Source organism: Halichoerus grypus, chromosome 6 (assembly GCF_964656455.1).
Source record: "Halichoerus grypus chromosome 6, mHalGry1.hap1.1, whole genome shotgun sequence".
Lineage (NCBI taxonomy): Eukaryota > Metazoa > Chordata > Mammalia > Carnivora > Phocidae > Halichoerus > Halichoerus grypus.
The window spans coordinates 22,815,709-22,832,872 of record NC_135717.1 but is presented as its reverse complement, the minus strand read 5'-3'; the positions used below and the strand labels follow the sequence as shown (position 1 = coordinate 22,832,872).

The following is a 17,164-nucleotide window of genomic DNA, read 5'->3' as shown; positions in this document are numbered from 1 at the left end:
GTCTGCACATATTCCTGTAAGTATAGCAAACCTGTACAGAGCAATGCACAAAAGTTGGGTGTTTTCAGGATAGATGCTTATGTGATCACCAGTTTGCAAACTGCTGCCTAAGCAACTTTTGAGACAGGTTGACCCTTGCACTTTTCAACTTGGGCATAGTCTTCCAGCCAAAATGCATCCGAGGTGGAGGAGGCTGTGGAGGAGGACGAGCTCTCATTGTCATGCTTCACCATTGTCCAGTATGGAGAAGGGGCTCTCACTTCCTTCTTGTGGTCTCTGTGAATCATCACGTCACAGTTAATGTCTTTCCCTACACTGATAGTACGGTTCTTCTTTTTATATCCATGCCACTCTCTAGAGATAGACATTGGTCTCGTTGCAGACTGAGGCCCAGTGGACCCTGGATATTTATAATACTTAAGTTTCTTATCTGAAACTACATCTTCGTTGTCATCACTGCTTGCTAAAGGGTCGTCTTTTGCCTGCTCAGTTTTCTTTGTTGGGCTGAAATGAAAAAAATAGTGAAATAAATGGATTTTTAATTGTCTGAACATTCATTGTCCCCTAACAAGATGTCTTATAAGCTGCTTTGGTTCGTAAAAGAGAGGATATGATTTAGCTTTGGCACTTTGTGTGTTGCTGACGTTTTTCTCTTGAAAAGTACCTTTACGTTTGTTTCCATTCCTAAGTGTAAATAGAATTCTGCCTTAAATTATTTCACGTTGCTTTGTACTGACCTAAGCCAGGCTACCGACCAGAATCTTAGCAGGCCTTAAAGTGTAGGTTAATTTCCCTCCAGAATGACAGGTCAGCCTGGCCATGTCCTCCACAGAGCTCTGTTCTAATGGGTCACATGGGGTCAGCAATAACAGCAATAACCAGGTATTACCGATTTCCAGCATATTTGAAAACTAGTGGACCTCTAAGATCTTCAGCACACTAGTCATCAGGAAATCTTTGAGTCTTTTTTCTCCTGAGCATTATCATTTGCCTCGCTTTTGGGTTTAGAAACGTGGATTTATACAATACCCTCTAGGCCCAGATGTGTCTCATTCAGTATTCTACTTCTCTGTTGCTGGCCAAATGATTTTTTTTTTTTTTTAATTTGACAGAGCACAAATGGGGAGCGGCAGGCAGAGGGAGAAGCAGGCTGCCTGCAGAGCAGGGAGCCCGATGTGGGCTCGATCCCAGGACCCTGGGATCACAACCTGAGCCAAAGGCAGTCGCTTAACCGACTGAGCCACCCAGGCAGGCTTCTGGCCAAATGCTTTTAAAGATTTTTTTGTAACTTGCCCCCACTATTGGCTCTCTTGAGAGCTTGTTTGGAGGTTCCAGCAGAGGAGCACAGCTACTCCTACACCCTTGACCAGAGGACAGTTGTCCGCTTTGAGCATGCAGCTCCGGGAGCGATGAGGGAGGAAAGGGACACCTGCCTGGCCAGCCCGATCACCCTCATATCCCCAACTACTGGCTTTCTTGATTGTTGAAACTTGGGCAGTGCTGGCCTGCTGGCAGCTGCTGGCCTCTTCAGCTTTTCTAAAGCCTGCCGTTCCTGCACCTGCTACTCTCCCGAACAAATGCTGTTCCCTGCTCCCCCTCATCCTGGTATTAGTGATTGTGGACCTCTGGCACATCCGTCCTGCTATGGGGAAATAGGAATTCATTTTCTTCCCCAGCAGCCCCCTCTCCCAACATTTCAGACTTGCTTGTGTTATCACTAATATTCTTGCAGTTCTGACTGTTCTATTTGTTTCCAAGAATTTGAACAGGTTTTCCTAAAGTTTCTCTCTTCTGGTAATAAATAATTAGTAATTGAGTCATTTTCACTGAGAACCACTAGTCTTATTAAAATGTGGACTTTCCTTCATCCTTGATTTAGTGCTGTGCTAAGAGATTCAAAAGATCTCAGGGTTAGAACACTTTGCCTTCAGACATGCCCAGGACTTCCTGAACAGCTCGTGAATGGGGGGGGGGGGAATCCACGTTATTTTTTTTTTCCAGACTGCAAAGAATATCCTTTGTAACTTGGTATTAGGTAACTTTAAAGAACAGGTAGTAGAGCCAGGTTCTTACTCACTGAAGTACGATCATAAAGCCACAAGCCAGCAGAGGTGAGAGTTAGTTGGCAACAGTTTTGGTACCACTGGGCCTGCCCAGAGTATTATATGGAATATTCTCCAGTGTGCACACAGTGCCATTTGCTCCTGAAAAAGGTCATACCAGCTTTCTAAGAAGCCTTTTCTTCCTTTTTGTGCTCCTTCCCTGCCCCCTTCCATATAAATTACCAAAGTGCCTTAGATATAAGCATTTTGTTGAGCTAAGGAAGGGATTCAGAAAGTGCTTGCTATTGTTCCTAAGTCCGGGGGCTTTAGCCTCATATTTGAGTTGTGCTATTCTGTTTCTCTCGTCTTTGCTTTTGAATGGTCAGTCTGCCATTCTTAGATTTTCATATCCTGAATCTCAAACTCTGAACAATTAAAATGCTTAGAAACATAATCATTCTGTAAACAAATGATTAAGAACCCAGGCCGCACTCCCCAGTACAGGGTCCACCAGCTGTGTGTGGCTGCTGAATTTTAACTGATTAAACTTGACGAAAACTTAAAATTCCTCCGTTGCAATTCCTCACATTCCAGATGCTTAATAGTGGCTACCACACGGGACAGCACAAATAGAGAACATTTACACCACCGCAGTAAGTTCTTTTTGAACATCGCTGCTCTAGAGACAGACCTAGTCACACTTCGCCCTCTGACCTCTGGCAAGTTTACAGAACCTCTCGTGGCTTCCGTCTTCCTATCTGTAATCAGGATAATAAAAAGCACTGGCCTGAGGATTAGGGGTATAACGCTCGGCAAGCAGTGTCCACCGCATAGTAAGCAATGTTATCGTGAATGATTTTTAACTACAGCATGATTGGTTTGGTTAGTGGGGAAAAAACTTGTCCCCTGTCATGCCTGATCTAAGGGGACAGACAGCTCTACCCAGCTCTAGTCCCACTGTCACCATGTGGGGATGCAGGCCCATCTTCTGATTTTTCAGGAGAAACCAGAGATGCAGAGTCTTTCCACAAAATCTTAGATGTGTAAATTGGGCAACTAATTCAAATATTTTTCATTTAAAGAATTTTGAAATATACAGAAAAATGCAAAAAAAAAAAAAAAAACAGGCAGTTTAATGAAAAAAAAGTTATAAACACTTGGGTAGCCACACACCCTGGGGTCAAGAAATAAGAGTACTGGCCCCTGGAAAAGCCCCTGGGTATCTTCCTTTCTCTCTACAGGTCATTGCTATTCTGGCTTTTTTTTTAAGATTTTATTTATTTATTTATTTTTATTTATTTATTTGAGAGAGAGAGCACAAGAGCGGGTAGGGTCAGAGGGAGAAGCAGACTCCTTGCTGAGCAGGGACCCTGATGCGGGACTCAACCCCACACTCCGCGCTCATGACCTGAGCCAAAGGCAGTCGACTGCTTAACCAACTGAGCCACCCAGATGCCCTATTCTGGCTTTTTAAAATGCTGTGGGAGGGGCGCCTGGGTGGCTCAGTCGTTGGGCGTCTGCCTTCGGCTCAGGTCATGATCTCGGGGTCCTGGGATCGAGCCCCACATCAGGCTCCCTGCTCAGCCAGGAGCCTGCTTCTCCCTCTCCCACTCCCCCCTGCTTGTGTTCCCTCTCTCACTGTGTCTCTTTCTGTCAAATAAATAAAATCTTTAAAAATAAATAAAATAAAATGCTGTGGGAGACTAGCAAAGCACATCTGTTGGCCATATCAGTCCCTTGGACCACAAGTGGGAATATCTGAAGTAATGTCAATGCAACGTGGGCCCTCTTCTAGGCCTTGTAAGTCCCCAGCCAGATTTCCTTGAGCCCGTCCCAATACACAGCTGTAGCAACTCATGCTCAGAAATCCTGTTGAATTAATAAGGACCGCTCTTGCATCAGAGCACTGAACTTGGTCGTTGAAGGGAAAGGATCTCGTGTTCTACATGTTCTCATGCTCGACAGACCTTCCTCACGGGTGTGACCAGCAGGAGAGTCTCTGGTACTCCTGGGTTACAGATAACCAAACCCTCAGAAATAAGTGATTTGCCTGAGCCTCGAAGCTGGATTTTAATTTTCATTCACTCTCAATAAAGGAAACCACAGGAAAGTCCTGGGGTAGATTTAGCATAACAACAGAGACTTAGTCCTTGCCTTCAGTTTGCATTCTCCCAGGGCAACAGAGTAAACAATGGATGATACAGATTACTTCGTTGAAATTAGGAGAAATGCTGTGAAGGAGATACACATGTTGCTTTGAAAGCATATGATGGGTGGACCAGACAGTGTTTTAATGCTTCCTAATTTAGGAAGGCCTCTTGGGAAAAGTCTGTGCTGTAAGCCTTCAAGGACGAGTAATGACGGGGTCCTAAGCATGTTGCAGACAGAAGAGCAAGTGCAGAGGCCCCCCGAGGCAAAGAGAAACAAGGCAAAAAAGCTGAAAGCCAAAGTGGACTAGAGAGGGAAAGGGAGAGCAGTATGAGGTGAGGCTGCAGCGGGATACAGACACTAGCCACATGGGGTAGCAGAGACCAGTATAAGGGTTTGGGCATTTGTCCCGAGAACAGAAGGTCTGAAAAGATTTTAAACAGGAACATGTCAAAGTCAGATTTGCATTGTAAAAGGATTGTTCTGTGTAGAGAATGAATAGGGGACAGGAGTAGATGGTAGAGACCAAACGGTGGCTCTGGGGTGATGGTAGTGGCCAGGGAGAAATGGACAAATGTGAGAGACAGTTGGAAGGTAAAATGACAAGTCTAAGTGATTATTTTGGGCGGAAACAAGGGAGATGGAGAAATCTAGCACGACCCCTAAATTTCAGACTTGTTCAACTAGGCAAGTGTTCCCCCAGTAAGATAGGGCCACTGGGAGATCAGCAGTGAGCTGGCTTTTGATTTTTTGGCATAAGGACTGTGAGGGGTTTGTGATACACCCAAATGGAGCTACCAAGTGGGAGACTGAAGATCATACAATTTGAAAATCACTCATGTTTGGAGAGTGATAGAAACCACAGGCACCAGTGAGAGATGGCCCAGGAGACCGAGAGAAGGAAGCCAAAGAGTCAGCCCGGGGAACGCCAAGGCAGAAGCCTGGGGAAGATGATGTTTCAACAGGAGTGAGGGTGGCAGGTGTAGGGCGTCGAACGCTGCCCAGAAGCCACGCACAATGAAGACCTGAGTCTACCGGAGTCAGGAACGTGAGGGCTGCGGGGGGGCCCTGCCAGGAGGCCTCTTGGCCAGGTGAAGAAAGCAAGGCCTACACAGAGGTGGGAGGCAGAGCGCCTGGAAAATCATCTCCTGGGGAAATGGCCCACATCTGCTACAGCTTTCTACCCGTTTGGAGTCAAAGGGACAGGACCGTGGCTGGGGGGCAGGCAGAGGGCAGCAGAGTCAAGGTGGGGTTTGGGAAGATGGCAGAGGCCTAAGGCTTACTTGTTGAAAAGGATGCAGAGAGAAGCCAAGTGTGCAGGAGACGAAGGGATGAGACTCACCGCACGTGTTTAAGGCTAACTCTGGACAAGGGGACACATGGCTGGTAGATCTGCAGGCAGAGCTCCCATTGGATGGTTCTCTTTGTTAGAGCTCCAGGTTCAAGGCTCTCGCCCTTCATCAATCTGCCTCACATTAGGTCCTGTAGATTGTACTTTTCCAGAAGGATTTAGAACCCACTAAATTATTGTGGTGGTTTCACCAATCCCTCCCACTCTGGTCCAACTGGTCATTCTCCCATGAAACCAAGACCCAGTGCTTCACAGACCCCAGGGTACTAGCATAACAAAAGATTTCCTAAAAACTACTTACCGTGTTACTGGGAATTTGGTCTCAGGGATTAAATCAGAGATTTCTTGCCATTCTTGGGGTATCTCAATAAAATCTCGGTAAATCTTGATTTGTAGTACTGTTCCTATGGTGATTTGCTGCAAAAGTTTTAAAAATTCTCGAAGAGTATATCCTAACACGTTGGCATGGCCAACACTAATCAGAACATCACCTGAAGAGGGAAAAAATTATCAGTAAATTAAGATAATGGGTCAGTGGGCTCATACCACTTCTGGCTCTACTGAGGTGTTTCATTTTAAGGGTTCATATTGTTGGTTCGTTTCAAACCCAAACCAGGCTTCAGCCTTTATTTAATAAAAGCAGTCATCTCAGTGATGTGAGTGTCCTTTGCATAATGGAGAATGCATGCAAGATGTTTCTTAATAGCGGTGTAATGGTAGATATTATTTCATGTTTTTACTGCATTTCTTTAGTCCTTGGTGTGACAGAAGAAAAACCATTTATAATCTGAACCATCTAAGATTCTAAAAATGTGTTTGTTTCAAGTAAAATGAATAGCTATTACTATTAAAGAAAAAACCACTTATACTAAGTGAATAAATGACCTAGTTTCTCTTGGGCAATTTCCAGTGCCCTCCACTGGTATTAACATCAAGACTTTGATTTTCATTTTCTGCCTTGCACAGTATGAGCTGAACAAATAATTCTGCATGAAAAACACTGGACATTTAGCATCCTTTAATTAAGCTTACAATGTCTGTACAGAGTATGTTGGTTAAAGGGATTTGACAGCTAGTTGCCTACGTCAGGGCACTGCTGGACAGGGAGGGAAGCGCGATGGTCAACCATGGAGCTTCGGATCCCCCAGCAAGTGGGAAGAAAACCACATCTTGACCGCAAGCCCCTGGACCCCCAAAGTGGATGTTAGAGAGACCAATTACTCATTTGTGCATGGACGTGTAAAGGAGATCCAGCCATGGGGCACACCCACCTGGGTCACTAAACCCGGAGCAGGAGATGCAGAGGGGTGACACGAGCACCCGGCTGCCAGGGGTGGTTCTACATGGCCCTCTGATCTCTCATCGTTTTCCAAGTCTGGTTCTCCAGCCTTTCTGGCAATTCTGTCAGACTCAGTGTTCTAAGTTCAGTGCCTTAATAGAACGGTTTTCTATTGCTTGCAGTGAAGAATCCTGACTACCACAAGGACACGCAGCAAGAGAGGAAGGAATACAAAGAAATTACTTTTTAAGGGCTCACATTGGATAAAGGCTTAGCAGATCTTACTAGAACTAACAGCCTACCAAATGGTAATGGAGATTTTATAGCTAACACTGGATGAAGGGACTCCGGTGAAGTCCCAAAGGGTGTGTTCATCTCTCTGTGCATGGGAAGCTAGGGGCCCCTCAATTACCCTCCTTCCAAGACAGCTGAAGCCTAACCTCCAAGAAGAAAAGACTCAGGATGAAGTACCTTCCCTGCTACTACACCCCACTATGCTATAGTTGAGAACTCTGCTAAATCTCAAGGGAAGCCTCCGGGGAATGCCAAGGACAAACTTACATAGTGCTAGATCCTATCAGAAACTTAAGTTTCACAAATAATGCAATATATGTTAAGAAAGAAAAAAAAGAAGAAGAATGTAGCAGGAGGGGAAGAATGAAGGGGGGGAAATCGGAGGGGGAGAAGAACCATGAGAGACGATGGACTCTGAAAAACAAACTGAGGGTTCTAGAGGGGAGGGGGTTGGGAGGATGGGTCAGCCTGGTGATGGGTATTGAGGAGGGCACGTTCTGCATGGAGCACTGGGTGTTATGCACAAACAATGAATCATGGAACACTATATCTAAAACTAATGATGTAATGTACGGGGATTAACATAACAATAAAAAAATTAAAAAAAAAAAAAGAAACTTAAGTTTCAAAGTAGTAAACAGAATGAATACTTAGAAGGGTGGAGAAAACCTACTTTGGTCTTAAAAAGTAGCTGAGAGTAATAAAACCAGCCAAGGATCTGCAGCTAACTTCAAAATGAAACAAGCTTTCCCCAGCTACGATGTGCGGTCTGAAATAGCTGTTCATCATATGGAGGTTAATTACAACGACAAAAAACAAAAACAAATAAACCAACAACAAAAACCCCTCACTGGATCAGCTTACGTGCCTTATGTTAAAAGGAGCGTTTATAGCTAAAAGCTAAGGGTGGCATTCTGTTTAATTTACATTGTTAAAGGGTGTTGTTTTTTTTTATCAAGAGGGCATAAAACAGCTTAATTCCCTGACCATCCTGGCTATAAACCAAACCTGTCATTGTATGAATGTGATTACTCTAGCAATAGATATAAACATCGCCCTTCATAAAGAAATACCAAGCTGGTATTTATGAATACCAACCTCATTACACATTTTTTTTTCTGTTTTAATGGGCTGTAGGAACCACTGGCCAAAAGGAATTTAAAGTTTAGCCAGAATAAACTTAACACTAAACTAAACTAGGAAATCAAGATGAAACCCTATTTTGAAACACCAGAAGAGAAAAATATGAAGCATGTGGATAAGAAATAATGGGGCTGGGAGATAATGGGGTCAAAGAAATAGCAGGCTTGGGGGACTGTCACCTCTGAAATTCTCAATCATTGTCAAAAGCACCGAATTCCGGTCTCTGAAACCAAGACCCTGAAGGGAAGTGACTGACCTGTCATGAAGAGATCTGGGACTCTGGACTCTCTCTGATACTGAAATCCCATTTCCAGTCAAAGGTGTGGGCTTTCTCGGGGCCATGGGCTGGAGTCCCAGCCCCGTCCACCCACTTAGCTCTGTGTATTGGCCTAGTTTCTTCCTCTCCCCAACCCTCTTATCTTGAAGTGAAGTCCCAAAGGGTGTGTTCATCTCTCTGTGCATGGGAAGCTAGGGGCCCCTCAATTTCCCTGATTCCAAGACAGCTGAAGCCTAACCTCCAAGAAGAAAAGACTCAGGATGAAGTACCTTCCCTGCTACTTGCATTACCCACCTTCCAGGCGTCGTGCAAAGATTAAATGAGATCATAGATGTAGAAACTCCTTGCACGATGGCTATGACAAATATTTATTATTCACTTATTAAGCACAGACATAACAAATGCACGAGCACTGTAGGTAAGTCCTGGATTTAAAAAATGAATTCAAGACTGCCTCTGACCTCAAGGAGCCCACTGACCATGAGGTCCTGCTTCCCGTGCATAAAAGCACACTCCGGTCGCACTCCAACAACCAGCAGCTGTCACCTGACCCCGGAGAAGCTAAGAACATGCAGAAAAGCTCACGCGACCTGTCCTGGACTTTTTCTGGTCTGGAAGGTCCAGACCTCTCCTTCTGGCACTCTGTGCCACAGCACCAAGTAGTGACATTTGGAGAAGGTGTTTTGGATTTTAAGGGGAGGTAAACGTTTACAATGACATCATTTATCTATTTTATTTAATCCACTGCTTCTAACCCGAGCTGCACTTAGAATCAATCACCTGAGGAGCTTTGAAACCATGAACTACCCGACCCCCGGCCCCAGATCAATTGAATCAGAACCTTTGGGGGGATGGGGCCTAGGCAGCTCAGTTTTATAAGTTCCGCAGGTGATTCTAATAGATAACAAGAGTTACAAACCGGTGGCTTAACCCACTGGGGCTCCTCTACCACAATCATTTTTTATTAAAAACAACAACAAACAAACAAACAAGAAAACCCAAGTCTGGAAACTCTAAGAACAGCCTAAGAGAAATGATTGCCAGTACTCCCACTGAACTGTCGTTTTCAAAGCACTTTCATAAACATAACCTCTCCGAATCCTAGCTGCCTCTGACGAAGGTGGTATTATCCCAAATCAGAGATGAGGGGACCTACACCTGGAAGGTCAGATGACTCTGCCCAAGGTCACAGAACTACAAAGTGGCAGAGCCTGGGCCGGAATTCAGGCCCGGCTAAAACCGGATGGCTCTTCCCTCTCACCACCCTTGCCGTCCATCGTGTCTCCCTGGCTCCCAAGCACAGCCCTAGAACCGGAGCAGACACTGGAAAACATGTCTTGAACTGGATGGAAAATTCATTCACCCCAAGACAAGAGAAGCAGGGCAGTGTTGATAAAGCCCTTGGGCTCGGAAGTCTTAACAGAGAGGGTTCAAGCCCCTGATCCCTGGTAGGCAAGTTACTAAATATCTGATTCCTTCTCTGGAAGGTTGTTTAATGCAGAATCAACCTCAGGGATTGTCAGGAGGGTGAAATGAGATCATGCATCTAAATGTTAATGATGATTCATACTGCCTACGCAAGAAGAAGAGTTTATCCACTGAGAGCCATGAACTCTGGAGTGACACCGTGCCTGTGTGTGTATCCCATGTGCCAGGTGGAGGTGAACCTGGGCAAGGAACTCAAGCTCACTGAGCCTCAGTTTCGTCCCCTGTGAAAGGGGGATGACAACGGCTCCTACCTAGAGACTTATGATCAGAATTCAACGAATAAAAAAGCACAACAGCGAGGGTTGGTAAAGTGATAGCAAGTGGCTGGCACACAGAAATCGGCTCTCAAGCAATGTCATCATCATTATTACGGTTACACTAAAACCTGCTAACCGGAGTCTCCCTGGAGGCAGACAGGAGGGAGGCAGGGGGAGACCACACTCACCTGGCTTGAGTTTTCCATCCCTGGCCGCAGCCCCCTTCCTGATGAGGTGGGTGATCTGGAGGTAGGGCCCATTCTGGATGATGATCAGGCCTAGGCCCAGGTTCCCCACAGTGAGTTTGGTCTGCTGAGTTTTGCTCAAGTTATGCACAGATGACTTGACATTGAAGTCAATTTGTTTGTCTAATAAAAAGAGGGAGACATTTTTTCAGTCTGTCACCTAGACAGCAACATGGTAGTACCACTGGGGTCCTAAAGCCAGACCCCCAGGGCAGTTTCTTAACCTTTCTATTCCTCAGTTTCCCTCTCAGTAAAGTGAGGACAGTAAGCTTAGAGGCTTGTTAGGAGTATAAACTAGACAGGTAAAGGGCTTTGCACAGGGCCTGGCACTTGCTGAGTGCTTAATTAATGTCAGTTATCATCTATCCACTTGACAAATCTTTTCTGAGGCAGGCAGTGTGCTAGGAAATAACAGTTTCTTGCCCTTATGGATCTTCCAGCTTAGTGGAAGAGACGGATATCCATCGGTCATGTAAATGTATGTTGAATAACAAACAATAACACATGCTATGAAGGAAAAGTAGAGAGAGCTCTGAGGGGGACTGACAGGAGGCCAAGGTATCCCATGGGGAAGGCGGTTCAGGCTTCATACAGGAGGTAACATTTGGATTGAGGTCAAAAAGACCAACAGGAAATATTTAGACCAAGGAGGGTGGGAGGGAGCAAAGCGGATCAAAGTTCTGAGACAGGAAAGAATGGAGAGGAGGGGGCAGGCAGGAGGAGCAAAGGTAGAGCCCACCTGGGCTGCTTCACAGGCTTAGCTCGCTGCAAGACCTGAGGAGCCCTTGGAACAGGACACAGTAAGATTTGCATTTTTCTTAAGACAAAACCAAACCATGGATTGTGGGGTCCAGAGTGGAAGTGGGAAATCGAAGTGTTACTGTAATCACCCAAGCATGCCATGGCAATGACAGTGGAGATAGCAGGAAAAGATCATTTGGCAGGAAAATCTGAGACAATGGGTGGTGGTGGAGGGGTGTCGAAATATGTTTTCTACAGAACTAACTCTCACAAGAAAAGTTGCAGACTGTGGAGTGATTTAGAACAAGTTATTCTCCCAAGAGGAAACTTCTGAGAAGACTCATTTTCAGTCCACAGGAAGTTTCTGGGGACATTCGTTTTCAGCACACTTTTCCTTAAGGACAAGGGACAAAAGGCTACTTGATGAGCCTTTGCCAAATCCATGGGACTGTGGTGTTTTGAGGGCCCAGGAGTCCCCAACTGCTGAGGGAAGGGCTCCCCCAGTCCCTCTGCGGTGGCTGGCCAGGTTCCTGGCCCTTCCCTCTTCTAAGCAAGTGTTCTTGCTCATCTCCAGCCTCACCTTCCCTCAAACCACAGATGCTCTCTAGAAAATAAATAAAGGAACCCAGTATAAAGAAGGTACCACATTTGGAGATTGTTCAGGATTATAGGAGCGATCTGGAGCAGGCCGTACCCCTCCTTCAGCCTCCAGTTCCCAGCATACAGAGAAGTGGCATCTTAGGCAGGCTCTGAGTCCCAACCTCAGCTTGCAAATTACATGTGCTTAGGATAAAATAATCTATGCAGCCCAGTCTCCGAAGACAGCAGAAGGCAGACTCAAAAGACTCCACCCCTGATGATTCCACCTTCTCCATGGAAAGGACAAAACTACAGGAGATAGATCGGGAGTGCCAGGCCCCCAAGTGCGGGCTGGCGGCAAAGGGGCAGCGCAAAGCCACGGGCGGGGGGGGGGGGGGGGGATTGAATTTCTCCACATCTTGATGGTGGTGGTTAAACCTGGGTCATCGTTTGTCAAACCTCAGAGCTATACACTAACAATGGGGGGGCTCTTATTGTATGTAAAGCATAGTTTAGTAAACAAATGATGGGGAGAGGCTACCTCCCAGACCAAGAGTCTGACGTTCTCATCTTACAGGGGAGGCAAAGTGATGAAGGCTTTGTCCCCAGGGCGTCTTCATCGCCCCACTCCCCAGTTACCTTTTTTGCTTTTTAGGACGGCCTTCTTCATGGCCCCAGGAGGGCAGGCCGCTCAGAGGGCCTCCCAGAGCCGAAGCTGGAGTGGGTCCAACTCCCAACTGTTTCGAACCCGCGAGGAGCCGGCGCACTGCGGGGCAGACGGCGGGCGACGGGGCGGACCCCCGGGCAGCGAGGAGACCTCGGGCGCTGCTCCTCGGGATGGCCGCCAGGGGGCAGAAGTTGGACAACCGTGGCGGTTGCAAGGCCTCCGTGGACCACGGAAAGTGGAGTGAGTAGAAATTTGGGGGGAGAAAAACAAAACTGTCCGGGCGGGGGGCTAGCACAATGCCTGGCTCACAGTGGGTTCATCATCCATTCTTGGAAAACAACTGAAGTGGGGAGGATGGAAGAAACACAGAGGAGGGTGTGGCAAAGACATGAATTGGTCTGCAGAGGCAGATCGCAACTCGAAGACCGTAGAAGAGCGCAGAAGCCCCTTGCTTCTCTCCCAGGAACGGTATTTAAATATTGTTGCATCAACAGCCCCAACTGTTTGGGAACTGCACTGTTTTCATGGATGTTTTGAATGAGGAAAGGCCAAGGGTGGCTCGAAAAAAATGAGTCACAATTAGGAGAGGAATTAATTCTTCCTTCTTTTTTCCAAAATAATCTTTCCTCCCCTTCACACATTCACTCATAGGACAAATATTTACTGGAAGCCCGCTCTGTGGTTTGTACTGAGGCTGGGGACACAACAGTAGGCAAGACAAACAAGGGTCCTATCCTTTTGGAACTCGGATTTAAAAAGGAGATGAAGTGGACAATTTTAGGAAACTATAAATTAGCAAAAATATATTCTAGAAGAAATAGAAAACAATGTGATGAGGTAGGACCTGTTGTCATCCCAACTCTGATGACACTCAGAGGGTAAGCACCTTGCATCCATGCTTTCAACAAATAGTTATCAGGCACTTATTAGGTGTCAGGCACTGTGCAGAGATGTCCACAGTCAACCTGGGCAGGTTCTGGTTTAGTCGGCCATTTCTGTGGCCCTACCTAGACAATAAACCAGGGTAGATTTTCGTTGGATAAATCCTGTCTTGCAGAAACTGAGACAAAGGGAAATGAACAGAGCCGTCCATTTTGGCGCTCTCCACCTCAAGAAGTCTCCAGCAGGTGGCTTCTCATGATCAATCACCAATTTCCTCCTCCAATTTCCTGTCCAGACACCAAATTAATTCCTTCATAAAATGCATCCTTTTCCTCCATGTTCCTATGAGTAGGGGGAGTGGTGAGAGTTTGTCGGGCTCAAGCACGTCAGCATCGGAGGTTTGGTGAGGGGAGCATATCAGCACCTGGCACGCAGGGGGTCTCTCTGCCTTCCCTCCATCCCAGGCTAGAAACTCTCTTTAGGGCAGGTGTCAGGATCACACCGATGGGTGGAGGAACTGCGGGATACAAATGGTCATGGTTGCAGTCCTGTGCTTCCCAGACCTCCCTTCAGGACTGAAGGCTTTCTTCCTGCCCCTCTACCCCACCCCTGCTTCTGGCTGAGCTCCTTGCCCAAGATCACACCTTCCCAGGTCAGCTAGCATCCAGTGACCGGTCACCGTCGGGTAAAAACCTGGCTCCCTCAGTCCAGCCCAAGCAACTCTGGAGGGCAATCCCAGCTCCAGAGCTCCTGTGGGGTCCCCTGGGGTCCTTCTGTGGCTTTGCTGCCACCTGAGTTCTCCCTTTGCTAGGTGCTGCTTCCCCTTTTTCCCCCTCACAGGTGTGGGTCCCAAGGGCACTCCCCAGGAAACTCCCCGCAACTCAACAGTGTTTCCTAGAGAACACACCCAACCTGCTGCAGCTAGTGCCAGGGATGGTCTCAAAGAGTAGATGCTCAGATGGGATTTGGGAGCTGGATGACCCTGCTGTCCAGGTAATAATGAGGGTTCCATCCCCAGTAGAGGAGGGGTGTGCATAGCCTGAGGCACAGGGAAACACTAAGGTTGTTCAATTTTTCACCATTGTAAAATGGAATGGTTTGGCACCCACATGATCTGCCTGCCATATCTCTTAGTACTCCTTTGCCTTATTTTGACAGTAAATGGACAAAGTAGCCACAGCCTGAGAAATACATAGCAACCAGTGGCTCGAACTCCTTAGGGATGGAGGTCTGAGCCACCTCACCATATGAGCCACCTAGCCCACAGCGGTGCTAGCAGAAGGTGAGAGGAATCTAGGATGGCAGAAGAGGAGGGAAGGGTTTCGTGTGTCACTTATGCCTCGAGATGAGCTACAGCAACGGTGGGAGCTGTAGTTTGTCCCGCTAACCTTCCTCTTAAAAGATTCCCACAGAAATACATCCCCACCAGGGTCCCGCTCTCAGAACTGAAAAGAAGCAGGTGGATCTGCACAGCACAGTGGGTGCACTGTGGCAAATGTTGCCTTGGGCTTCCTGGTCCCCCTGAAGACTGAAGGACCCAGTCCCCAGCTACTGGGAAGGTGGGAGGTTGACAGATCTCAGCTGTCAGCCCTCTCAAGGAATTGTCCTTGGCTGAAGAGCAGCCTCACCCAAGGTCATACCCCATTCCTGGGGTAGCTAGCATCCGATGACTAGTACATGCAGGGATACAAAGGCTTGGCCCCTTTTCCCCAACTCCGAACAGCCATCCCAGCTTCAGAGTTCCCACGGGGTCTGCCAAAGCCTCCAATGACTGCACCACTGCAAACTGCTCCCTCAGCCTTCCCTGCTGCCTCCCCGCCCCTCCCCTGCTCCTGAGCGGCACTCCCTCATAAACTCCCTGCTCACTAATCGCTAATCGATACTCTCTTGTCTCTGAGTCAGCTCCAGTGGAACCCAATCCGTGAGAGGAAAGGAGATTTGAGCCCAGGGCACAAACAAACTCTGGATTTAGCTCTTTTTTTTTTTTTAAGCATTTTATTTATTTTTAAAGATTTTATTTATTTATTTGACAGAGAGAGACAGCGAGAGAGGGAACACAAGCAGGGGGAGTGGGAGAGGGAGAAGCAGGCTTCCCGCAGAGCAGGGAGCCCCATGCAGGGCTCGATCCCAGGACTCTGGGATCATGACTTGAACAGAAGGCAGATGCTTAACGACTGAGCCCCCAGGCGCCCCTTAGCTCTTTTGTTTTATCTAATCCCGGAAACTCCATGTGCTTATGTATGGTGCATCCTCCACACTCCTAACCCGTGTGGTGAACTTGACCCTCCCCTCCCCCGGGGAAGCAGTGTGTTCTTTATTCTGTCAGGCCAAAGATACTCCTTAAAGAGAAGAGTGATTACACAGTCCCCTCCACAGCTTTCACCAAGGTCCCATCTGGATTCAGCCTCTGCTGGGCCAAGGCCTACCATCCATCACGATAAAGCACACCGTGTTCACAGCCCCTTAACAGCCACTGAATGCCTATTTATGACTCCAGGCTGCCACCATAGATCCCTCCTGGGGGCCTTCTGGGTCCCCAAGGATTTTCTGCCTTAAGGATCCTTGTGGCTCATTTCTCTCCGAATAGAAAAGTCCCAGCTGTTTTGCTTAGGGGTGAGTCAGGGGATGGGGAGGTTCTATCACTGAGGCAGAGTGCATGACTCTGGGAGTCTATTAAGTAAGAGGAGGGAAAGAGGCCCAGGGAGGTGACAGGACTTTACCAAGTTCAAGGCAGTAGAAGGGGTGGGACTGCAATACAGTTCTGTATCCTTTCTGTTCCATCACACCACCTCTCTTAACCCCTAGGGTTTGCATCTACTAAAATCTAGAGTGGGATATAGAGAAGGGAACTGATCTGTCCTCTAGATCTCTGAGAGGCTTGGGACTTTGAAACACCAGACACATTGGAAGTCAAGAATGAGATGTGGGGCTAAAAACAGGATTAACGAAAAATCTGTAAACAGAATATTTGGTCCCTGTCCACCCCTCCCACCCCCATCCTGGTTGGTAAGAAGGAATGGGATAGGTGACTATTGTCTAAGACCTGTGGCCATTAACCTGGTAAAAAAAAAAAAAAAAGTTCTCAATTTTTTTTTTTAACTTCGCGCTATTTTTTTCCTATAAAGTGTAGTTGACATATATTAGTTTTGGGTGTACAACAGAGTGATTCGACATTCGTATACATGATGAAATGATCACCACGATAAGTGTAGTTACCATCATACTGCTTGTTTTTATCCTTTAATCTTAGATCCAGAAACTTTTGTGGAGGGGCAGAGATAGGAAGGACTGGGAAGTGCTGCCCAGATAGAAGGAGAAATTTATACTTGTTTTATTATTTATTTATTTATTTATTTATTTTATTTATTTATTTTATTTATTTTTAAAGATTTTATTTATTTGGCAGAGAGAGACACAGCGAGAGAGGGAACACAAGCAAGGGGAGTGGGAGAGGGAGAAGCAGGCTTCCCGCGGAGCAGGGAGCCCGATGCGGGGCTTGATCCCAGGACCCTGAGATCATGACCTGAGCCAAAGGCAGACTCCTAATGGCTGAGCCACCCAGGCGCCCCTGTTTATTTATTTATAGAGGGTTTGGAGGGGCAGAGGGAGAAGGAGAGAGAGAATCTTAAGCAGGCTCCATGGCCAGCTCGGACCCCATGCAGGGCTCAGTCTCATGACCCTGAGATCATGACCTGAGCCGAAATCAAGAGTTAAGACATTTAACCGACTAAGCCACCTAGGAGGCCCATATACTTGTATTTTTTTTAACAC

The 17,164-nt window shown here is 46.9% G+C and overlaps 1 protein-coding gene across 1 annotated transcript; it reads right to left on the bottom strand.

Moving 5' to 3' along the window:
- Nucleotides 1-107: 107 nt before the first annotated feature.
- Nucleotides 108-12,514, bottom strand: PDZD9 (PDZ domain containing 9). Its single transcript, XM_078074023.1, has 4 exons — nt 12,484-12,514; nt 10,468-10,647; nt 5,843-6,032; nt 108-504 (listed from the first exon to the last, which is right to left on the bottom strand). The coding sequence occupies exons 1-4, from the start codon at nt 12,512-12,514 to the stop codon at nt 108-110; spliced, it is 798 nt and encodes a 265-aa protein (XP_077930149.1).
- Between the last annotated feature and the right edge of the window lie 4,650 nt (nt 12,515-17,164).

Excerpts from the sequence above, each read along its gene's own strand:
- PDZD9 (XM_078074023.1), bottom strand. The coding sequence starts at position 12,514 with ATGAAGAAGGCCGTCCTAAAAAGCAAAAAAG. Across the intron at positions 6,033-10,467 it reads GGATGGAAAACTCAAGCCAG|GTGATGTTCTGATTAGTGTT; the intron begins GTGAGTGTGGTC and ends TTCCCTCTTCAG. Across the intron at positions 505-5,842 it reads ACCAAATTCCCAGTAACACG|CCCAACAAAGAAAACTGAGC; the intron begins GTAAGTAGTTTT and ends TTTTCATTTCAG.